Genomic DNA, 26,598 nt, shown 5'->3' on the forward strand with positions numbered 1-26,598 from the left:
AAACATCATACAGATTGGAAAGGTATCGATTAGAATATAAGAATTGTTTCACTCACATACCAAATATACAGTACATCAACTAAAAGTCCAGAGAAAAGGCAGAGTTCATAAGTTGTAAACAGATGTATTTTTGTCCTATATTCATTTGTACAAGGTAACTTCATGAAACATAAACAGAATATTAAAACAGCAGATGGACATGAAAAACAAAACAAGTCCAAATACAATGTGACACGATCACTGATCAGTGTATATACATGCATAGATCTAAAAATAATCTTAGAAAAATTAAACACTACTTCATATCCTTTTTTTCATCCTTGGGGAAGGTCTCTGGTTGCAATTGTAAAGCTAAACAATTACAGCGGTTTGTGGTCTGCATCGACGCAATATGTGGCAAACTTTTTGGAGAGGTGCACGTCAGGCTACACGGTGTCAAAGTATGCTCGACAGACAAGTGTAAACCGGCCTTAAAAGGTACAGTAGCAAAAAGCCTTATTAATTCCAAGTAGGGGTTTAAGATCGATCTGAAGTGGAGAGGGGTACACTGTAAAACTAATCAGCTTCTCTCATGAATATGAATTAATTGACATGATGTTCACCCAGTAGTCCTAGCAGCATTGGTAAATAGGCACTAATTACAGTTTGCTGCTTACCACTTAATCATTGCCGAAACAACCATTTGGCAACCTTCTGCTTGGCCTGCATTCACTTCAGTTAAGCTGAATTGACAACATTAGTGGCTACAGCGAGGCACTTACAGTTGAAAGTGAATGGGGCTCTGTGACACATATCTTGCTCTTTTTATTAAGGAGGAAGCGGGAGCCAGGTAAACAAGCCACGCAGTCTTTTATTAACAGCACTTTTACGTGAACACAAAGTTTTTGCTTTTCAGCACAACATGCACCTACAACACGAACTCGGCTGCCTACATCTCTCTCTCCTCCGGCAGTCTGTACCCTTTTTATCCCTCTCCAGCTCTCACTGTAACACAGAACAGCTGTTAGAGATAATTTCCCACAGGTGCCAATCTTTTTTGTTCAACCAGCCTCGTTCTCCACAGACGTCACTCGGCCACATCACTGCAGGCCCATTACTGGAGAGTTATAGCATTATAATTTCATAAAAGCACTGACATTAATTCTTCTGTTAAAACTCATGTATTACATGAGCTGTAAGTTAAATTCTTTAAATCATTGTTTTCACCATAATTTTAGGATTTTCGTCATCATGGCAACAAAGTTGTAAAATTCGACAACTTCCCACAGAAAAGGTTAATACGCGATATCACACTAAAATCATATTGTTTACTTCTTGTGGCTACACTTTTGAAACAGTGAGCCTTTTAACATTAACAGATTGGCCCCAATTCACTTCCATTATCCTCTAAAAGCCTTGCTGTAACCATGATTTAAGCTTTTTTTTTTTTTTAAATTTTTTTTAAAGAAAAGTCTAAATAATTATTTGTGGTAATTAACATTCTACTACAATACTGTTGACTGAACTTAACTTGTATTGAACCTTGAAGTTGCCATTGTACTGTATGTGGCTGACAAAAATTCTTTCCTTTACACTTAAATTTGACTATTTCCCAAAAGTATGGGAAAACTTATCTGGGGCAGAAAAAAGAAGTGTTCCTCCCAGTTAAAATAAATCATTGCTATGCCTCTGATACTAATTGTCAGAGAGAGGGGGTGGAAAATGGTAATGCTCAACATAATTATAATTAATCTTTTCCAAGAGAATACAGATGGATTCCAAGCATAGCAATTAAACAAGATTGAACAAGCATGGAAATATCGTCTTGCATAAAGATGTTCTGAACCTTCTATCTGGATATGCATTATTCATCTATGTTTATCTCTTGTTGTGGTTCAATTCCAAAAGAATTCACCTGTTAAGGTCAACATCTTCTCAATCATCGGAATTCCCAACCTAATCTTTTTCAGTTCCATAATGTGATGTATTTTATAAGTATATTAAACGCTAAAATAAAATGTAGGCCGGGACTTGACTTTATCCTTCAGGGAATTGGTTGGATTGTGCAAAGTGGGCATTCCATACTAAAATGGATCCAGACCTGAATGTGTTTGCAGTTGAATGTGGAGAGAAAGAAAATAGTTTCAGGAATCATATTTACAGTATTTAAGCCTGGGGAACAAGATGGTGACCAGATTGAGACATGGAGGCTCAAGGTGAAGTTCACTCTCGAAAGCATCCTGGCATACCCCAATCAAAAAGTTTTCTTTACAAATCTATTGCTATTTGCTATTATTGCTGTAAACTACAATAACTGGCATAAAATTACTGTCATCAATGACCAACATTAACCAAAATAGTGGCCTAATACAATGCTTGACAGCTTTTTGGCTATTGGTTGGCAATATATTTTCATCAGCGACACGTCCTAGGTCTATATTCAATAAAACTTAATTTATTGATCTTTGGCATCAAAATTATGTAACTATATTATTATAAAAGAAAGATAATGTAACAGAACTGAATGCATTGTATTTTTATATAAAAATACTGGATTTAAAAAGGCAAAATTCAACATTCAATAAGGGTAGATTAGTCTTATTAACAACAAACAGTAAGATTAATCACAATTTATGTTTAATTTACTGACAGCCTCAGTGTACTTTCATTCATAGAACACAATAAATATTAATGTGTTGTAATTTCTTAACTTTCATGTGGCTTTCAAGGCATCCAGTTAAACCAGACCTGGGAAACTCATGTGGCATTTATTTCATTGGATATTTCAGTTATATTGCATTGGGACTTAACACACCACCACAAGCGTTTAACATGCTCAGGGTAGCCAGATAAAAGATGCAACTTTATACTTGCACAAATTGCAAATATTCTGCCTAAAGTTATACTTATTTTGTCCATTCTGGCAACCATGCACGCAAGTGCGCTCTTTAAAGCTCTCGCTTTCCCCTTTGAACAAACTTAGTGATCTCTAGTGCAATATTCTGCTCAAGGAAACGTGTCATTTGGCCACTCTGTGTACATTCTTGAGGCTGCTTGTGATGTTTGGTGCTACTAAGTTTGCAGGTAAACCTTCTCAGTGATGACATTAAATTTAATTGCCATTATTGACACAAGGAGGGGAAATCATTGACACACAAGCAAAAGCAAGTGAGAGACAAATATGTCAATGTATTTTTTTATCTGTGCAATTTGTGTTGAAGTCCCCTTGCACCTGTATGTTAAACGCTTGCATTTATTTATCATAGTAATACATCGTGTTTTATTCAGTTGTGTGCTGAATGTCAGAACATTGACGACACCCACATTATGACACTTTTAGCATGAAAACGGGTAATGTTTTGAGAATAAAATAAGTAAACACACCCACTTTGTGACAAACATTAAAAGTTCTATAATAATTTTTTTTTGTATGATTAAAACCGACCCCTGATGTAGAGAGTGTTAAATTGAATAATAAATTAACAGGGAAGTAGTGATGGTAAACTGCAATTGTCTCATTAATCACATATACACTTTTGAGTACACAACTATTTCTGGGCTAAAAAGATACAAAAACCAAATAAATGCAGAACATTGTATCTCAAAATGAATACAATGTGGCCCCCATGCACTACTTAAAGCCTGATGTGGCCCCTGTAAGATATTTGGTACTGATGAATTTAGACGGGAACCGTTAAATTGCCTGCATTCTCACACCATTATATGTAAGGAAATTTAGGGTCTCGAAATATGTGAGCTATGAACTAAATTAAACTGTCCTTATTCTGCATTATTATACAATGCAATTTATAATGGAATTAGTCACGTTCGACAACCATTATAAATTAGATAAATGACAAATTCTAGATTTGTCTGAATAAAATTCTCCACCATTAACATTGTAATACAATGTCTCATTGTATCCGTTCACAATTTCTGCTGTAAGGAATTAGCTTTAATAAGGGAATTATGATTAATTAAATTATTGGAGTGATATTATTCTCATGGCTTATTGCAAATAGTCAAATCATCTTTGAATACAGACAAATTTTACTGCTAAATATAAATCTAATCTAACACTTATATACATGAGACGGGTTGGTGAGAAGAGTGACAGAATGTGAAATAAATGATCAATACAGTGAAAATGAACTTTACGGAGTCTGTTGACAATGCCTTAAGAACCATTTATCTTTATTTGGGTCTACATCGATTTGCTATCAGATTACCCAAAGTATTTAACTAATACACCAGCACTTTGAGCGCTGTATTGGAGATGTACTTGTGTGTTGTGGTGTTTCCTTGCGTTCTTCGTGTTGCTTGGTTCTTGACTCTTGGTCGAAAGTTTGTTCCGTCTATGTTTTAGACCCCTGTAAGATCAGATGGTTATTGTCTGTATGAATGATGAGGTTGGCTTTGAAGCGAGGCCTTCTCGTGGAGGATCCGTGACTCCCATTGGAGAGTGAGAGGCTTCCTCGGGACTTCGAGTCCCGAGCTTCCTTGGACCTCACATTGCATGGATCTGGTTCCGAAGAGATCCAGAGAAGACCACTAGGGAAGGGTCAGAGCGACGTCTGAGCAGTCAGAAGAGCAGAAGAAGAAGAAGAAGTGAAGCGAGAAGAAGTGTTCTTCCTGTTTGGAAACATCTGAACTGAAATTGACTGCATCCCCAAAAGGTGTCCTGCATCAATCAGAATTGACTTTTCAGAGTCAGATGATCAACTGGGCTGTCTTTTTCGACAGTTGATCATACTGGTTAATTCCTTGGTTATACAGCATGGGTAAAACATGACACACCTTTTAAATAGGTACATCAGGCTATAATCATTCATTTGTCAGTTACACAAGTTACCACAATTTTCAGAATTACCTAGCAAGACTAGGTATTGTAGAAATCATAGATTTAAATGCATTCTGTATATTTTAGAAGGTTAAATAGGTAAAGTACTGTGACTTTGTATAAAATGTTCCTGGATTAAGATGAAATGTGTTAGTATTAGAGTCGTGCATATCTGATGGTCTTTTGGAAACCTTTCAAAGAGATGTCTGCTTTAACACTGTGTGGAAGTTCAGAAGGTCATGCTGAGGGGCCTTTCTGACCAATGCTTTAAAATTAGGTTGTTTAGAGTGCCTTGACCATTTTATTTTCCAAAGACAGGCCTTCAGTAAGACTGTTGATGCTTTTGTCTGTTAATGACAATGATGTTGAGGAATTCCAATATTAAAAAGGTTGGGTTTTTCCTAGATTCAAATCATGTCATTTCAATTCTTCTGCATGTATAATACTACACCCCTTAACCAAAATAGTTGCCCACCCTGGAGTTAAACCCTCGAATCTTCATTTGCACACTAAAGAGAGACTTTTGAGTTCCTTTCATGTGCAGTTTACAATATTTTAAATATGTTTCTCGTTCTGTCATATCCATGGAAACAAAGCTAGCAGCTCATCGCGTCTCTCCCGTGCTCACATTATTAATCCCTGAGCATGGGAACCTGTCAGGGCCAAACATATTTGGTATTACACAAATGGGAAATTCTTTTTGTTCACAATGCACGTTATTAGCATACCAAACCAAAGTCTGCAGGCGAACCATTCTCAGACCACCTACCGAGATGGTCTCAGTTCGGTTCTCTTTTAAGGGGTCTGAGATCATTTGGGGTTCACATATGGGCCAAAAATACAGCGAACCACACTCAGACCCCTGAAACAGACCAAGTGTGAAAACACCCTAAGAAACCCTTGGTAAACAGACAACTCGTTCTTCATGCTAGTGATAGTAATTAATGGTATTTTGTTTATTATGTTGTTTTGATGCTTGGAGCATGAATGGACATCAAACACTTTGGCTAAATTCACTCTGTGGCACATTATTAAACATAAAACCTGCAAGACAAAGCTGAATTATTTAGGCACAGACTTGTCCGCAGGGAATATTTTGATATAATACTGCTGACAAAGTTGAGAAAAATTGAACACACTGATCTTCAGCCTCCCTAGAAGCAACATGGAAAGATATGATATGATCACAATGCAAAAAGATGAAGAGGGTTATTATTGAGCGAAGACATTAAAAGCCATGGGATCACCCTCGGCATGCATGGTTTTAAATAACCAGAAATGCCCAAAGCATGTCCTATGTCTTGAGCTCTTCCAGCTCCATTTTAGCACTTTCAATGTTTATATTGATTGAGCCTGTTTGAGGTTTTGCACTCAAGTTCTGTCTTCAGACACCCCAAGGCAAACAAGCCAGTGTGATTCTGACAAAACTTCAAGGAATAGTTCACACACAAATGAAAATTCTGTCATTATTTACACACTCCTGTATCATTTTCTCTGTGGAACACGGGTAGGGCTGTGTAAAAGTAGATTTTTTGATGAATCACAACCTACTGTACATTAGAAAGATCAGATTTAATTTCTTATAGGGGTCATGTCATGAGGAATCAAATTTTCCTTGATCTTTTGACTTACAAGAGTTCATTATACTATAAAAACATACTAGAAGTTTCAGAACTCAAAACATCCTCCTCAATGCAATTATATCATTTATTGAAACAAAGCTGCAAAAACACCTAGTTCTCCTTGATTTTGTGATGTCACATGGGGTACTCATTTATGCATGACCACCTAGAGATCAACGCCTCATTTTGCCATGCACCCTCAGCCCACCCACTGGCGCTCAGTCAGCAAACAGAGAGAGCATTACAAATAGGCCAATCTTTGAATGTTGTCATGCGTCTCGCACCGCTTTTAAAAGCTGCCGTGTCATGTTTTAACTCTTGAATTAGCCTCTTGTACTATGCTGGATTTTTGGGCTGCCGCTTGAAATTTTTCACACTCATATTTAAAAGCTCCCTGTTCACACATACAGTGAACTAATTTCATAAAATATGCTCTAAATTTACAGATAACCCCTACATTTTAAGAATTTATTGCAATAATTAACAAATAACATTGTATATATGTATACAAATGTAATGATAAAGGTTTTAGTTTAAAGTAGTGCTGCACGATTAATCATATCACAAATCGCAATCTCGATGTCAGCCTGTGTGATTATATGACGGCAAATACTGCGATTTTATTAAATAAATAAGTGCATGTGTGGATGTGACAGCCCATTCTCTCTGAGAGCTGTTTTCCCATTTTCTACACCGATAATAAAAATGACCAGTCAGTCTCAGTTTAGGGAGTGGCACGTGTGGTCATGTCATGAGTTTCCGATGTGTTCAGACCGACACTGAACTGGTGGCCAGAAAAAATTACACAGAAACACAGATCACAGTTTGGCGATATGTCTTTATTTCATCAATAAATAAGTTACTATAATACGGGAGAGTGAAATGTAAATAAGCTCAAACTTCAAAACTGTCATTCTCTGTTTGGTCAGAGCTGCTTCAACCAGTCGCGGAAGAGACCCAATCTGAGCGGGAGTCGAGACCGGGAGAGATTTAAAGTTCCACCGGCTGATGCACACTCTAACACGGAGACCCTCGTCTCTCACCCGCTGTCTGCAGCTTGTCTCATCATTGATGAGATCATCATAACATCAATCTTATGTGAAAAATAACATAAAAATTACAACAACAATAAAATGAGTGTGTAAGTGTATGTATGTATATATATATATATATATATATATATATATATATATATATATATATACACACACACACACACAAACACAACAAGAACAACAGTTTTAGTGGTTTGATTGAGTGAACCACACTTTTATATCCAGTTTCCTTTTCAAAAGAGTTTATACAAAGTACATGTTACATCCTGCTTAAATGTCCCTGTTTGTTTGGACAATCTTATTTTCGTGAAAATTTGTATGTTTTTATTTATTGTTCTATTTTATTTAGGTGTAATATTGAGAAAATAACAAGTTTGCAGTAATGCAAAGTTATTAAAAATATTTTAATTTGAAAACACTGTGCATTTATAGGTGTTGTTGTTGCTCGTTTGTATGTTTCAGTAGAAAAATACACATTTCAACATTATCAGTAATCTATTTGTGCATTTTCCTTAATAACCAAGCAAGTTGACTCATGATACCATTTGTTTATTATATCGCAATCGCATATCGCAATATTAACCTCAATAATCACAATATGACTTTTTTCCCAAATCGTGCAGCCCTAGTTAAAAGTTTACATTTTGTTTTGTCTAAAGTTTAAAAGCATGGCATTTCAGTTTTGTGTCCTCTGTATCAAGCAAAAAGTCTTATTTTATTTCACTGGATGGCAGCAAGTACTAGAAAAAAAAATTTCTCTATTGCCTTCCATCACATTAAACTGATCTGAAATGTAGGTGGTGCTGTAACATAATTTAGTCCTCACCCATAGACCCATTATCAAGTCTTTTTTTGAAGTGCTGAGAGCTTCCACGTTGTTTTGTTGTATATCTTGGCTTTTTAGTTGTCTAGAAGTGAAATCTAGGTGTCATTGGGAAGCAGAGAATCCTTTACAATAATGTGTAACGTTTCATCAATTATAGATGGAAACCTATTTTACAGATGATTTGTTTCTCATACTTTTTTCTACTAGACTTCATATATTGTTATACTTTTTTGACACAACATTGGACTATTCATCCAAGCAAGCTAACAAATAGGGATGATCCAATCGATTGGCCTCTGATCGGTATTGGCCGATAATCATGTTCTATGAATCAATTGGCAGGATCTCATCCTGGCCGATCACGTGAACCAATCACAGGTCTGTTTTGATGATGCAAATAATGTGAGCCAACACTCAAACATTAGCGTTAGTAGCGAAATCTCGTATGTATGTTCAAAAGAAATACCACGAGGAGGAATGTCAGCAAAAATTTTTAATACAACGAATGATTTTGCACTTAAGAATGGCTCATTGGTAGTAGTACGGCTAATATGAAAAGTAGGCATGTCCAAAGGTGTCAGCGAAACAGCCACCCAACCAACAATAACAGTTGTGTTGAAAAATAATGAACCTTACACAGTTGATAGCAAGAAAGCTAATAGTCATGGAAGACGTTAGTTTTAAACACCTTATCGCACATCTGGAACCACGAGATCATCTGCCCAGGTGCAAATATTTTTCTGATGTAGCTCTACCAGAGTTATATCAAAACATGTACACCCACATAAACAGCTTCCTACACCAAAATATGGATGCGATAAGCTTGCCATTTGATATTTGGAGCTCTAGTGTGTCTCTGTATCTATGCTAAGTCTGACAGTACAGTGAATAACTGAAAACTTTGAAATCAAGCAAGTGATTCTCTACTCGCAGGAATTTCAATACATACAATATTGTCAGCAATAGTACAATCAAGGAAAAAATCTCTTTCTCTCTCTCTCTCTCTCTCTCTCCCTCCCTCCCTGCGAGGGTGTGTGAGCAGCTCCTGTCAGTCAAGTGAAAATCAGAAAACAGCACTTTTTAAGGCAAACATAACTTATGTAATGTTCTTCCTATACAATTCTCAATATAATATATGTAAGCTCATGATATATACATTTTAATCAGGTTTCAGAAGTCACTCGCACCTGCGTGCCATAATTTCCCCATACATATTGTCATTTTCACTTACAAATGCCCGGTAGAGCAGTGATCGGTATCGAGATCGGAGCATCCCTACTAACAAACATGCATACAAGTAATTTATTTAACTCATTTTAAAGCTAACAATCCAAGGTAAGATTTGATATAAAAAGTTTGAGGCTATTTGGAGCTTACAGATCAGTGCTCAGCACAGAAAACAGATGTTTGCATTTTATGCCTTCATCCATCCATCCATCCATCCATCCTCAACCGCTTATCCTGTGTACAGGGTCGCGGGGGGCTGGAGCCTATCCCAGCTAACATTGGGCGAAAGGCGGGGGACACCCTGGACAGGTCGCCAGTCCATCGCAGATTTTATGCCTTACCAAAATAAAATTTTACTTAGTGATTTTTTTTAAATAATTCAAACTGTGGTATTATGGTAACAAAATAAACTGTACAGTCACCTTCCTGAGAATGAGAGATTTCATTTGATATATGTCTTTTATATTTAAGTGCTATGTGAAGGACTTTTATATTAATTTAAACATTTATAAAACGCAATCTCTAGGTGGGGCCAATTTGAGACACAAATGTTTTCAGGCCTTATTTTGGCCTGAAAGGGGTTCTCTGGGGTTCTATGAAGAGCTCAGATTCTAAGCTTCCGGATGATTCTACATATGCCTCCAGAGACTTAGTATTTTAAGTGTTAAAATGGCTTGCCACATTGCACCTCCTCAACTTCCAAAAACGCATCTGGTCTGCTCCATTCCATTACTGCTGCTAGCTAAGAGAAAGGAGTACAAAGACATGTACATACAAAGATACCGCAGTCTTTATAAGCATGCACCACTATTTTCATTGTGGCTGGCTAAACCGTGTATCTGCAAACCGTGATTGGCTTAAATGGAGACACCTTAATCATTGCGTTTTAATACACTGCGGTAAGTTGCAAAGTGTTTTGAAGGCCATGCATTCTGTTCCATTCAGCTGAGCTCCATCTAGCTGTTAGAATGGAAGAACTCTCCTCGTGTGTGTGCGTGCACTTCTCTGGTGTTGTCTGTGCCCTGTCACACAAGTACATACTGGCCGGATTACAAGTACATAGCTGTGTAATCAGAGAGTGCTGCTGCTAGATTGGCCAGCCTGCAGTCCTGAACAGTCTCAAATTGCGAATGTGTGGTGCATTATGAAGCTCACAATTGTGCAGCTGAAGACCTGCATAAGGAATGAATGGGGGAGAAATTACACTTGCTAAACTTAAACTTGTGTCTTCAGTGCTCAAACTCTTAATAAGTGTTAATAGAAGAAATGGTGACGTTACACAGTGGTAAAAACTTGATTGTCCCAACTTTTTTTGAGCATGTTGCAATCATCTGATTTGATAGGAGTAAAATGTATGCTGACAACATACCTAGACATGCTGCTTTGAACATGTAAGACATGCTGCTGCACAATTAGACAAACACACAATCGCCCTGAAGCAGATCTAGACAGTTGATGCTGAGAAGGAGGAGGGTTTCGATGAGAAAACTCTTGCAGTTTAAAAAATGTATTTGGTTTTTCACAGTTCAAGATACTTTCAATGCATCTGTTGTTGTCTAAAAGTTTAACCATACACATACCCCCCCAATTACCCTGCCAGCACCACACTTGATTGCATTTGCTCCTTTAAAACCACTGGTGCGTTTATGTCTCACCTTCCAGATCACATAAACACATATCTTTACATGACAGTCACTTAACATTTAGTTGTGAATTGTGTGACTTCAAGGAAATTTGTAAAACTTAAAATTACTTTAACCATATTATGAGCAATTTTAAAAATCATGAAACTGTGAGGTGCCATTTTGCTCAGTGTGATTTCAAAACAAATCTGATTTCATCATTTAGAGGTCACAGAAGTCAAAAGCATCGCAGCATTTCCATGAAAGCCTTTAGAGCAACAATTGTTCTTCATAATGCAGAACCAGAAGACAGTGAGCCACAAGCTGTTCAGTCAGTTCTTGGTAACAGCCATTATCTTGAAACTGATACATACCATGTTGAAGGGGAAAGCAATTCTGTAACTTGTCATGATGAAGCAACAGACTCAGAATCAGTTGATTATCAAAACCTTGAGTGGAAACTGGCCTCATTGTTTCTACGTATGCAAACTGTTCTGCATATTTCAAAAAAAGCAACGCAACAAATAATAATTATGAGTCCTATATTGACATAACCTGAAAGGCTGCTCAGCAAGGAAGCCGCCACTGCTCCAAAACCACAATAAAAAAATCAGACAGTTTGGGGACAAATATCTTTTGAAGAAATGTCCTCTGGTCTGATGAAACAAAAATGTAAATGTTTGGCCATAATGACCATCGTTATGTTTGGAGGAAAAAGGGTGAGGCTTGCAAGTTGAAGAACACCGTCCCAACCATGAAGCATGGAAGTGGCAATAGATGGCATCATGAGGAAGGAAAATGATGTGGATATATTGAAGCAACATTTCAAGAAATCAGCCAGGAAGTTAAAGCTCGGTCGCAAATGGGTCTTCCAAATGGACAATGACCCCAAGCATACCTCCAAAGTTGTGGCAAAATGGCTTAAGGGCAACAAAGTCAAGGTTTTGGAGTGGACATCACAAAGCCCTGACCTCAAAACATTTGTGGGCAGAACTGAAAAAGTGTGTGCGAGCAAGGAGGCCCACAAACCTAAAACAGTTACGCCCGTTCTGTTGCAGGAATGGGCCAAAGTTCTAGCAACTTATTGTGAGAAGCTTGTGGAAGGCTACCCAAAACATTTGACCCAAGTTAAACAATTTAAATGAAATGCTACCAAATACTAACAAAGTGTATGTAAACTTCTGACCCACTGGGAATGTGATGAAAGAAATAACAGCTGAAATAAATAATTCCCTCTACTATTATTCTGACATTTCACATTCTTAAAATAAAGTATTGATCCTAACTGACCAAACAAAGGGAATGTTTTCTACAATTAAATGTCAGGAATTGTGAAAAACTGAGTTTAAATGTATATGTAAACTTCTGACTTCAACTGTATATACAGTACTGTGCAAAAGTCTTAGGCAAATAAGATGTTTCACAAAAACATTTGTCTTAAGGTGGTTATTTATATCTGCTACCTTTAGTGTGTCAATAGGAAATTTACATTGCTACAGATGGAATGGCCATCACAGAGCTCCCCACTGAACATTGGGTTAGTCTGGGATTACACTACGAGACAGAAGTAATTGAGACAGACTAAATAAATAAAAGAACTGTGGCAAATTCTCCAAGAAGCTTGGAACATCCTCTCTGCCAACAGAGAGAAACTGTGTCCAGGTGTACTTGTCCTGAGAATTGGTCCTGTTTTGAAGGCAAAGGTTGTCACACGAAATATTGACATAGCTCTATTTCTGTTTACTGGACTTTGTTTGATGTTAATTGATTAATGAAAACTATTTGTCATTATTTTTTTGAGAAATCCTCACTTTGAACTTTTGCAAATACGGTATATTTTTATATAATGGTATTTTACTATAGAAAATGTAACATATAATACATTATTATATCATAAAGATCATTTTCAACATACACATGGAGGAGAAGAGAAACTTCTTGTTCAAGTACCATTTCTGAGACTGTACTGAATTCTAAAGAAACACATTCACAAACACAAGCAGCAATTGTTGTGCGGGTCTTTAAAGAACAAAGTTTTTTGTGTGTGAGAACAGAGGGAAATTTAAATGACCACATTTCCCCGGCATTGCACACACTCGAGATCAAATAAAAAACAGTCAGGAATTTAAGAATGATTGTGTAACACCTAAAATTTCTTCCACAACCATCATACATCAATGATGTTCTACACTAGATCACCAAATTGACTGAATCTACAGAGATCACCAAATTGACTGAATACCAATATCATGGCTACAACAATCATAGCAGTGTTTTTGTTGCTTTCAACTTGGAACTATTTGAATAATATATTTTCTTTCAATGGGACTGACATAGTTTGAGGTGCGGGGGTGGGGGTGCGTGCAGATAGACGTTGCAACAGCAGGTTTGGTAAAAACATCTTTGTGATTTTTTAGAAAGGAAACTGATTTATCAAAAGATTTATCAAAAGATCTCACCATCTCAATTGCCTACAAGGCTTGCAAAAATAACAATCTGAATTTTAAATGGTTAAATGCACTCAATGTAGTCACAAAATTCTCGTTTTAGTTTTGCTGCTGTGAAATCAGTGACATTAAGTACACATTTTGCACCTTCTTTCCCTCTTGATTTGGGTTAAGTGATCAACGTCAAAAAATGACAGTCAACTTCCTCTTTCTGGCCTGCCCACAGTTTCCTCTCCTCTACAACAGTCGTGCACTCACCCTGTTAACTTTGTTGCTGACAAAGGCATGAAACTCTGTGGCCAACCTACATTCTCAACATCCCGCTCTACATTTAAGATGCTGAATTTATCATATCAAAGTCATACTTTTGTACAATAATACAGTGTATGAATTATCTATATTGTGATTGCAAAATCACAGTAAAAATGTACTACCCTGAGAAGGAGCCATTAAGATGGAACGCGTGTTTGCCTTACTACTTTCTGCATATGTGTGCGACTACTGATACCTCCTGATTACCAAAAACTATGACGAGGGAAACATCTCCTGTCCCAACAAGCAACAGGACCAATCCATGCAACCAAATGTGCAAATAGCTTAATTTAGCAAATTATGAGACAATTATTAAATGATTTAAAAATTATTTAAATGGTGCAACTACACTTTTGTGTGCTGGTTGCCTAGGATTTCCTATGAAATTTCTAAGGTGTTCTAAATGGCTTTTAGCACATTTCAATGCAGATGCTAGTTTGCTGTTGGGTGGTTTCTAGGGCACTGTTGTGTGATTGCTGAGTCAAATGATCCCACTCTCCTAAAAAAAAATGTCTATCAGGTCCCTCCTTTAATGTACATCTTAGAGTATTTGTTGGCCAATCTATCATCCAACAGGCAAAATCCAATTGCTTAGAAAAATAATAGCATGACAGTCCTCAACATGCCGCACAATTGAAGGTATCATTCATGTCCGTAGTACAAAGAGTGCAAGATGAGCCAAGCACCGAATTTAACACTCAAAGTATAGGTGTGTATTAGCAATGTGATTGCATGTAAAATCGACATGCTGCTTTCGAAAGTTCATGTACACTGAAATCAACCACATTCCACCGATTTACTGAAAAGTGCTGTATTCCATCAGACATTTTTGTATTAATTCAAACATGCTCACATTTTCCATGTGGCGCTAATGATAGTGCACTACACACACAATCTCCGAGACAGGTTCTGGTCTGGTCACGTTCACATGAACAAAGGCAAGCGTGATTCTGTGTTTTTGCAATTTAATTTTCGCTCTAAAATAAAAAATGTACCCCACTGATGGTTAGGTTTTGGGTAGGGGTTTGGGTTAGACAGAATGGTTAATAAAATCTGAATAAATGTTGACTGTATTATGTCACTTACAACAAAAAATACGACTTGCTTTTGGCGCCACTCTGTGGACATTTCACCTCAACAAAACAGAGACAGTCTTTTAAGACATCATTGGTGCACTCCCGACGTGAAGGCTGTTCCAAAATGTAAGTCTCTTAATTATGCTGCCTCTTACGATATCTCGTTTTGGCCAAATTCTAAGGTAGCATCAGATATCTCTTTTTCTGGGTAGGTGATCCCAGAATGCACCGTGATGAGCTTGGTGGAAAAATAAATCCAAGATGGCAGACGAAACATGATAAATTTATATTGTAAATAAATAAACTTATAATCCATTGAATACTGAAAAGTATAGAAAAATAACGTTTAATTTGACATAAAACGAATATTTTACACAAAATGTGAGTGCTATGCATATTTGTACTCAGAGTATAGCGTCATTTCTGTCGTGTCACTTGAAATTGAAATCAGTCATGAGTTAAGTGTCCCATGCGCTGAACTTGGAGCGCTATTTGAATGATGCGTGGAGCTGCCACCAATGTAGAGCGTTCCAAATCGCTTTCTTATGAGGCATCATTTCAGTAAGGATGCTGCCATAGCAGTCAGCTGCCTATGTAGGCAGGAGACAGCAAGGCAGCTCAATAGGTTTTGGAACAGACCGATATACTGTATTATATGCTGTCACACATATGACATAAATGTGAGATGAGTGTTCCTCAGACATGAAAACTGGAGTCACACTTAAGTCGCAAAAAAAATTACTTGCGACTCGGACTCGTGTATGATTGACTTGAGACTTGACTTGGACTCCACATCAAAGACTAACAAAAAGTCATTAGCATGTTTAAATGCAATTTTAAAAATTTCCCTTGAACAGAAAAAATTACTGGGATAGAGTGGAGGTGCCACTCACTCTACCTGTAAGAGCTAGTCTGACTCTTTCCCACAGATCAGTTCTTTCTCCAAGAATCGTAGTAGGTACAGCTGATTCAAAATAACCGACACAATAGAACGATTCGTTTACTAATTGAAATCTTCATTTTGAAAGATGGTATCAACTAAATTTCCTTTATCATAACTTTTGGATTAAAAAACTTACAATATAATAGCAATAAACAGAATGATGTATGTAAAACATGGGATGAACATCAAAGACGCGAGCACAATTACATCGAACTTCATTATATATTTGAAAACTCACCCAGAAAGGTCAGTCAGGCTTTCGTGCTTTGAATACGGCTTGATTTGTTGAAAAGTGCTTGAAATTAACACAGACCCTTTTCTTCCATGTGTAATGTGTGTCCATCAAGATAACATTCATGCACTGAACTTTCATTAAATAATGTGTCTTTTAATATCCTTTCTGTTCTTTACAATCAGATAAAAAATTTAAAAGAAATATTAATTTAGTCACACGTAGTACCTATAGTTTGGCGTAACTCCTCGCACAGGCTTATATGAGGGAACTGCAGCATCTGTTTCCATTTCTTGCTCTTGCCTTTTCTGTTTCCACCCCCTCCTGCAAAGGAATTGAGCAAAGATCAAATTAGAGGCAAGAACGGCATACAGCATCTAAAACAATATTCGATTAGTATTAGAACACAGGTGGGCTTTGAAAGACCTACACTGGGATATAGGGCTGGGTGATATATAGAATATCCACAATATAATTGTGATGATTTTGCTGACAATGTATATATAATACAACAATATTGTGAATATCATGATGATTTTAACGAGCCTTTTATTTTGTCATTACGTTTTATAGAGTGCATCAGTAGACTAATTTCACGGACCTTCAGGGCTGTATAATTAATCAAAACAAAATCAAAATGGAGATAAGATCATATGTGATTATATTACTGCCAAAGGCTGTGATTAAAGACAGATAAACATGGTCTCTGGGCGCTTCGAAATGAACCAGCGACGTGCAGATCTGTGCACGCGCGAGTGCGACGGGGCTCATGGGCTTGTGTTTTTAGCACAGTTCACCTGCAATATGAAGTACTGCCAGTTCAATAATTCATTAAAATAAAAGCACTATTAAGTTATTAAACAAATCTACAAATGCAGAACAGTAAAGGAGAGAGTTTGACAGTGGTTCACAAAAAGCGAAACTCTTAAGCTCCTGGTTGTTTGGGATTCGTTGAGGAGCAGGTTTGGTTAAGAATTTTCAAAAGATCATTATTAAAATCAATAGAACATTGATTAGAATCAACATTAGCTTATTAATCCTTTAAGTAAACAATCACCAAAGATAACTATCAATTATCAAAAGAATATTAATAAGGATTACTATTGCCGGGACACCACCATGGAATCAGGGACTAATAACCAGACAGTATAGCAGTCTCAATATACAATTGTTTTCTTAGGAAAGTTGACGCCTGGAGAACATTGACATTCAAAATGAAAACAATGAAGGTTTGAATCAGTGCACTGATATCCCCTGCCAGCCCTTGACACACATGCATGCAGAATACCAAAAAATGTCTCTTATAAAAGTATAACGAAGTTTATTGATGCAGTAAATGTCAATTAATAATCAACACAATGCAGTCAACTTCCAACTACAAACTAAACAGTAGAATGATTAGAAATGGTAACAGATAAGCCTATAATACATGAGAGGAGGGTAGGGTTGTGTGTGAGAGGAGAGAAGGAGTGCAAAAAATGGGGGGTGTGGCTCTACTGGAGAGTATGTCATGCAAGGTTTCCGGCCAGAGATTGTGGGCGGAGAGACTGGTTAATGGCGTCTGCCCATTTAACGCGTGTCTCTGCTGGTACGATAACTTGTGGCAAAGCTGGGCTCTATTGCCAGACTGTGTAACAGTTTCTTCCCCTAAGCCATCAGACTCCTCAACACACACACTCAACTGAACACCATCTGACCCCCTTTGCAATTTTGCACATTTCTGTATTATCTACCCACACTTTTTTGCTCCCACTGAATTCATAAAATGTTGTACTTAATTTCTTGTCACTTCTTCCTGGCTGCTACCCCAATAACTGATATGACCATATATATATATATATATATATATATATATATATATATATATATATATATATACAGTGGGTACGTGAAAGTATTCAGACCCCTTAAATTTCACTCTTTGTTATATTGCAGCCATTTGCTAAAATCATTTAAGTTAATTTTTTTTCGTCATTATTGTACACACAGCACCCCATATTGACAGAAAACACAGAATTGTTGACATTTTTGCACATTTATTAAAAAAGAAAAACTGAAATATCACATGGTCCTAAGTATTCAGACCCTTTGCTGTGACACTCATATATTTAACTCAGGTGCTGTCCATTTCTTCTGATCATCCTTGAGATGGTTCTACACCTTCAATTGAGTCCAGCTGTGTTTGATTATACTGATTGGACTTGATTAGGAAAGCCACACACCTGTCTATATAAGACCTTACAGCTCACAGTGCATGTCAGAGCAAATGAGAATCATGAGGTCAAAGGAACTGCCTGAAGAGCTCAGAGACATAATTGTGGCAAGGCACAGATCTGGCCAAGTTTACAAAAAAATTTCTGCTGCCCTTAAGGTTCATAAGAGCACAGTGGCCTCCATAATCCTTAAATGGAAGACGTTTGGGACGACCAGAACCCTTCCTAGCGCTTGCCGTCCGGCCAAACTGAGCTATCGGGGGAGAAGAGCCTTGGTGAGAGAGGTAAAGAAGAACCCAAAGATCACTGTGGCTGAGCTCCAGAGATGCAGTCGGAAGATGGGAGAAAGTTGTAGTAAGTCAACCATCACTGCAACCATCCAACAGTCGGGGCTTTATGGCAGAGTGGCCTCTCCTCCGTACAAGACACATGAAAGCCTGCATGGAGTTTGCTAAAAAACACCTGAAGGACTCCAAGATGGTGATAAATAAGATTCTCTGGTCGGATGAGTCCAAGATAGAACTTTTTGGCCTTAATTCTAAGCGGTATGTGTGGAGAAAACCAGGCACTGCTCATCACCTGTCCAATACAGTCTCAACAGTGAAGCATGGTGGTGGCAGCATCATGCTGTGGGGGTGTTTTTCAGCTGCAGGGACAGGACGACTGGGTGCAATCGAGGGAAAGATGAATGCGGCCAAGTACAGGGATATCCTGGACGAAAACCTTCTCCAGAGTGCTCTGGACCTCAGACTGGGCCGAAGGTTCACCTTCCAACAAGACAATGACCCTAAGCACACCGCTAAAATAACGAAGGAGTGGCTTCACAACAACTCCGTGACTGTTCTTGAATGGCCCAGCCAGAGCCCTGACTTAAACCCAATTGAGCATCTCTGGAGAGACCTGAAAATGGCTGTCCACCAACGTTTACCATCCAACCTGACAGAACTGGAGAGGATCTGCAAGGAGGGATGGCAGAGGATACCCAAATCCATATGTGAAAAACTTGTTGCATCTTTCCCAAAAAGACTCATGGCTGTATTAGATCAAAAGGGTGCTTCTACTAAATACTGAACAAAGGGTCTGAATACTTAGGACCATGTGATTTTTCAGTTTTTCTTTTTTAATAAATGTGCAAAAATGTCAACAATTCTGTGTTTTTCTGTCAATATGGGGTGCTGTGTGTACAATAATGAGGAAAAAAATGAACTTAAATGATTTTAGCAAATGGCTGCAATATAACAAAGAGTGAAAAATGTAAGGGGTCTGAATACTTTCCGTACCCACTGTGTATATATATATATATATATATATATATATATATATATATATATATATATATATATATATATATATATTAGGGCTGTCAATCGATTAACATTTTTAATCAAATTAATTACATGGTGTCCCGATTAATTCATCGCATATACAAATATTTGCTGAGAAAGCCCCTCATATAACAATAATTCAATATATAATGATTATACATAGATATCTTTAAATATTTAAAATTATATATATATATATATATATATATATATATATATATATATATATATATATATATAAATAAAAATATTCTGAAAATTAAAATGCATTACATTCTTAGTCATTGATAAGAGAATACAAAAAGCGGCTTTAGAATACAATGTATTGTTTATTACCATAATATTGATCATAAGTCAATCATTGGCATACAGTTCACAGCAATCCATTTCACAAGTGAATTTGTCAATCAGTTGGAGATTTATTATGAGGGCTTGTTTAAGAACCCATCAATGTACACCTGCGACATTTTTTTTGTTAATGCTTACAAAACTTTTACATCTAGAGCCAAGAGGTATATTAAAACAAGCAACAACAAAAAGGAAAATAAATAAACAGTTTAATTAAAATATGAAATTGTTTACATATTTCAATACACTTTACAGCTTTCTTGTTACTAAAATTGGAAATTGTTCTTAGGTATTGCTGAATCTCTGTTTTAAAACTAATGGTTTATAACACCACACTTAAATTTATGAATACTAAACTTTGCCAACAAAGCAGAACATTAATCAAATAATATTCCTTATGAAGAGACATGTCATAGCTAAAATAAAAAACGAATAAAACATTTTCTAAAGTTGAAAGCTGGGAATAATATGATCTCTAACAATCTTGCAGAAATCAGACCAAAAGTCGAGTAGGGACAACTCCAAAATAAATGAAAAAATGTTTCCTCCTGCAGACCACAAAATGTACAGAATATAGCGACATCACTCTCTACATGAAAATAATTAGTGAGGTAGTACTTATAAATAAGTTTGAAGGAAATTTATTTTATTTTATTCGTGATTAAATATTTATGGATAATTTTCAAATTTTGCACCATCTCAATCCAGCATCAGACATGGTTGTGTAGCGTCTCGGGTGCGTTGCATCATAAACATAATGTTTAGGTCACTGTATCAAGTTAAATATAGTTTAATACTCAATCTTTAAACACATCTTGAGATCCCTTAGTTCGCATTTGCGATCCTTCAAGTGTTTTGAACGCAAGAACGTGTTGTTCTGCCTACTGAAGTGTTTTCTTCACTTTATAAACTGTGCGTTGCTCATAAAGCTGGAGTTTCACTTACTGTCCTCTGTAGTAAACAGGTGGTACTACAACCTTGCATTTCTCAGGACTCTTCCTTATTATGGTCAGGGGGTGCATTGTGATTAAATACGTAAATTTTTTTAACGCGTTATTTTTTGTAAAATTAATCGCACTGAATTAACACGTTAAATCAACAGCCCTAATATATATATATTATATATATATATACATATACATATAGTATAAGCTTATCTGTTGAATATTATGTCATAGTATGCTATGTTTACATTCACAGTATTTTCTATTATATTGTAATATCTTTTTGAACTACCGGTTTCATCGAACACTTTCCCACAAGAACTGATCTCTTACTGTGCCTATTGTCCTCTCTCAGCAATTATTGTACTGTCTTATACTGTTTGCACACCTTTGAATATGCACTTTATGTAGAAACGCTTTTTGTTCAGTGTGGTCTCATGTAGTTCTGTGTTTTTTGTGAGGGGTCATGTGTTGTGCGGTTAGTACGAGAGAGAGAGAGAGAGAACAGGGCAAAGGCACTGAAGCCGGTTTAGCAATTGTCGGAGAGAAGGCAACCATTAGTTTTAACACTCAGATACGCGGTGAATAGCTCGTAATCTGTTTATGTCTGGTTCTTTATTGAATTAACTCAGTGTGCCGGTTTCACCTGCTATGGCCGAAATGCACAAACAGCGAGGTTGGACAACAACACAGCAAATCTCATTCATGGTAAGAGTGAGTTACAGTAATACCTTGAGTATTATTAGCAGCAATGAGTGGACTCAGTGGTCAGTAAACTGTACAAGCAATAACCTTGATACAAAAGAATAACACACTATAATAATCTCTGGTCAGACATAAACCTCTCACTTGAGTCGCAGGTATAATAAGTGTTCGTCCGTCGTTTGACTCTGACATCGTTTTTTTGAAGCTCGGGTGATGACGGGAGGCAGTTTCCTCGCTCTGTTGGCAGGTGGTATGGTGGCTGATTCTAGGCGGGTCTCGGACATATCAGAGAAGTCGTCTCGGATGAAGAAGGAAGAGAAATCTTCTTCAATTCTGCAGGCAAAAGGGTGAGACACGGATTGCTTGGCAGTCTCCTTCGGATCAGTTAGCATGCTCAGTAGAACATGGAGAATCTCGTCTCGTCCAGCGAGATGGAGATTGTATGGCCAAAGTTTAGGTATGTACGTTACTTCCTTGGGCAATGAGGCTACACCTGGGAGCAGCAGGGCTGCAACTAGACGCGGCGCATACTGTCGTTGGAAGCAAGATTAGGAGGAATCTCTGAGGTTTTATATTCTCGATGACATCATGGTTGAGGTACGAGTTCTGTTGTGTGTTTCTACTGGGATATGAAGAAGTCTACAGTACACCATTCAAGGATGTGCACACAGATAAAATATAAATGTTACAATGATGTTGAAACCATTAACAAATAGATCCAACAATCCCATACTGCTCCAAAAAGCAGGCTTTTGACTCGCCGGTTATTAATTTACATTATTACAGTATAGACAGAATGTTATCATTGGTGACCCTATACAAGATTATGGAGTAAATACCGAACATCTATGATATTACATTTTATGACATCAAATTCAATGCCAAACAACTCTGAGGCTCTGTTCCAAAATGTAGTGAGTAGCCTCATTGTTGTCTACTGCCTACATAAGTAGCTGCCAAGGCAGCATCATAACATAGATTGAACCACATTAGTGATTGATTTGAAGCACTTTGTGGCAGCAACTTTGCAAACCACTCAAATAGCACTCCATATAGCAGTTCTTATTCTTAAGATAATGATGTGATACTCACACACACAATACATAGCATGAAAATTGCACTGAATATATAGTAAAACTATTTGGTAAAATAGACCATTCTAATTAGATTGAGCACTTTCATCTATATATTTTGATTTTAAATGAATGTAAGAATATTATAAAAATTGTTCTTGCTTTGTCCGCATATTGGATTTTTTTTCTTCAATGCATCATCGGATTGCCTTCTCTGCAAGTGACACATGTAAGGCTGTCTTAAAATCTGGTCATAAAGAGGTATCTTAGGCCATGTCGAAAATACGTTTGAGTTTGAAAATTCTGTTTTCAGTTTGCTAATGTCATCCTTTTCCAAAGAATGTATAATGGACAAAATATTCAAAACGCAATGTTTTTGTAGGAGAAAACGCTGTATTAGTGCGGAGATAGCCTTAGAAAAAGGCTAATTTTAGGAACAGCTTCAGTATTTCCCCTATATACGTTTTGCTGGGGCGCTGTGCTACTGCTGAATTAAGCCCACCGGCAACTATAGTTGCCGCAGTGTATAGCTGTAATTTTCCTTTTGTAAGTATTTTTCTAGATGCTATCCATGTTTTATATCTCAATGACTTGCAAGAAAACAACCAAATAAAGGATTTCAAGAAAAAAAAAATGGTGTTCACTTCCTTCCTGTCACATAATGCGGACAACTTCCTACCCCTTCTTCCAGGAAGCATGGCAAAGTCAAACCCTCCAAATAAAAGGTCATTTTCATGTTACTACTAAGTATTTTTTTTTTACATATATAAATCTACATAATCATGAAGGTCTCTAGAATCACCCAAACAAAACAAATATTTCTATAAGAGATCTATAGTGTCTTGTATACTTAGTCAAAAGTCCAAGCGGCAACTAGGGCAAATGCCTTGTAAGTACATATATCATTGGGAAATGTGGTATACTGTGTTAATAGGTTAATAAATCAAGGTTATTGGACTTTTTTAGTGCTTTTTGCTTTTATAATATTCCACCTAAACATAACTTAAAGCATGGTATTAATTGCTGTAGTTTACCTTTTTCAAACTTGTATGATATTATGTCCTGTAAGGGGCAAAATATTGAGACCCCTTCATCCAGTTTGGATGTATTTCATTCTAATCGGTCAAGGACCCTAATACTTTTTATGACTAGTAGCTTATGATTCCATTATCCATCCATCCATCCATCCATATTCAACCGCTTATCCGAAGTCGGGTCGCGGGGGCAGCTGCTCCAGCAGGGGGCCCCAAACGTCCCTATCCCGAGCCACATTAATCAGCTCTGACTGGGGGACCCCGAGGCGTTCCCAGGCCAGTGTGGAGATGTAATCTCTCCACCTAATCCTGGGTCTTCCCCGAGGCCTCCTCCCAGCTGGACGTGCCTGAAACACATCCCTAGGGAGGCGGCCAGGGGGCATCCTTACCAGATGCCCAAACCACCTCAACTGACTCCTTTCGACGCAAAGGAGCAGCGGCTCTACTCCGAGCTCCTCACGGATGACTGAGCTCCTCACCCTATCTCTAAGGGAGAAGCCCGCCACCCTTCTGAGGAAGCCCATTTCGGCTGCTTGTACTCGCAACCTAGTTCTTTCGGTCATGACCCAGCCTTCATGACCATAGGTGAGGGTAGGAACAAAAATTGACCGGTAGATCGAGAGCTTTGCCTTCCGGCTCAGCTCTCTTTTCGTGACAACGGAGCGATAGAGCGAGTGCAATACCGCCCCCGCTGCCCCGATTCTCTGGCCAACCTCCCGCTCCATTGTTCCCTCACTCGTGAACAAGACCCCGAGATACTTGAACTCCTTCACTTGGGGCAATACCTCCTTCCCTACCTGGAGTACGCACTCCATCGGTATCCTGCTGAGAACCATGGCCTCAGATTTAGAGGTGCTAATCCTCATCCCAGCCGCTTCACACTCGACTGCCAAGCGATCCAGTGAGAGTGATTCCATTATAATGTTGAAATTCAGACATTAAAGAGTTTACATTTACATTATTTTATGAAATCACCTACAGTATAAAGACTGAAATGCACATATGGGAGGTGTTGACCAGCATGACCAATGTGTAAACCGTTACAAGATTGGCATTCGATCAAAAAAGTGGTGGTGGCCATGCTACAGCTGGGCACTCAACAGTGCTATGGTCAATGCCTGGTATTATTACAGGTACATGAAGGTGTAATGGGAAGTGAGAGGTGAGGCAGGTTGGAAGGATGGGGTCTATACGTTAGGTGGCATAACACAAAAACAAAACATGTATTTATTAATTATTTCATTCATTCAAAACCCACCCATTGAAAATTCATTCTTTCATTCATTCATACCAGTCATGTAAAGAGGGAGACAGAGATCTCCTCTCCTTCCAAAGGCTGGTTGCCCAGAGTTTTCTCCAGCACCATGGGAGTTAATGCATTAATTGTATTTATTTTCATTTAACTTTTTGATACACAATGCCCTGTTAGGGCAACTTAATGTCTGCAATTTGTTCTGCACTATGTTCCACCACTTTAAGTAAATGGGTTTGTTGATGACTGTTTAAATCCCCATTTATTCAAGATAATTTCGACATTTTAATCATTTATTTTCAAATTCAAGAGATTATAAATTAGAAGCAGCTTTTTTGGGTTTGCAGTGAATGTCTTTTTACTTTTACACATAATAAATTTGTTTATGAATAAAGATTGATCTCTTGAAAGCAGTTATTTTGAGAAAGATGCCAAATGTTCTCCTCCTATTCAAATTTGACATTGAAGACGTGCATACAACATATTTGCCCACAGGCAACTAAAGTTGCCGCACATTCAATATGATTTTCAAGAAGAAGAAAAAAAAAACTTGGGAAAATAAATGCAGAACGTGTTCATATAGGACACTATTAACATGCCTATATGCATGAAATCATTCTGAAAAATTTGGGCACAAATGGGTTAAGAGCACCGCTCTTGGGATTCCACATGGTTAATTTAATATTCATGACACAACATAACACTTACCGGCCCCAGTCAGCTGTGCGCTTTCTACACTGCAAAAGGGACACCACCACACACACAAATACACACACTTATGAAGAGTTTTCACTACATGATTGTGGCAGCGGGGGCGTGGTCAAGCGCCCGTCCGGGAGAGGAAAGCGGTAAGGGCGCTTACACCTGAGCTAAATTATGCCTAACACCTGTCTCTAATTCCAGTGAGCACGAGGAGAGCGGCATAAAAGCAGACTCCGAGCCTCCAGTCGAGAAAGAGAGAGCCCAAAAAGCAACTCAGTGTGCTGTATGTTTGAGTCTGTTACAAAGTGCTATTTGTAAAATGAGAATTAAAAAGCCTACCTTCAGTTATTGAACCCCGTTTCCTGTGTCCTCCTTGACCATCCTTCGCGTAACGTTGCTACACTGGTGCCGAAACCCGGGAAAATTACTTTCCAAGCATGGAGCAAAGTCGCACCATAGAGTCCTCCCAGCTGGCAGAAGTCCTCCAGTCCCTCGCGACGCTGCATCAAGGCCACCAGCAATCCCTGCTTGAGCTCCGGCAGGACCAAGATCGCCGGTTTTTCGAGATCATGCGGGCTCAGGCAGAGGACCGGCTCGCCATCTGGAGCCTCCTCAGCCAGGAGACGGAGCCGGCCACAGCCGCGACCCCGGACACCCGCGCAACGCTACCCCCGCCCACGTTACAGAAGATGGGGGCAGCAGATGATCCTGAGGCCTTCCTCGACTTGTTTGAGCGGACGGCAGAAATCTGGGGCTGGCCGCCCGAACAGTGGGCAGCCCGCCTAATTCCTCTCCTGTCCGAGGAAGCTCAACTCGTGGCA

General features: G+C 38.0%; 1 protein-coding gene across 1 annotated transcript in view; it reads right to left on the reverse strand.

Annotated features, from left to right (window-relative positions):
* Nucleotides 1-26,598, reverse strand: part of LOC127624621 (G protein-coupled receptor kinase 6-like) — an 86,282-nt gene that overhangs the window by 47,076 nt on the left and 12,608 nt on the right. The window contains exon 2 of the mRNA XM_052099417.1: nucleotides 16,410-16,505. Within this exon, the coding sequence (XP_051955377.1) occupies nucleotides 16,410-16,505 (96 nt within the window). The remainder of the gene's footprint in view (nucleotides 1-16,409; nucleotides 16,506-26,598) is intronic.

The sequence above is a fragment of the Xyrauchen texanus genome, chromosome 31, assembly GCF_025860055.1.
Source record: "Xyrauchen texanus isolate HMW12.3.18 chromosome 31, RBS_HiC_50CHRs, whole genome shotgun sequence".
In the NCBI taxonomy this organism is placed as follows: Eukaryota; Metazoa; Chordata; class Actinopteri; order Cypriniformes; family Catostomidae; genus Xyrauchen; species Xyrauchen texanus.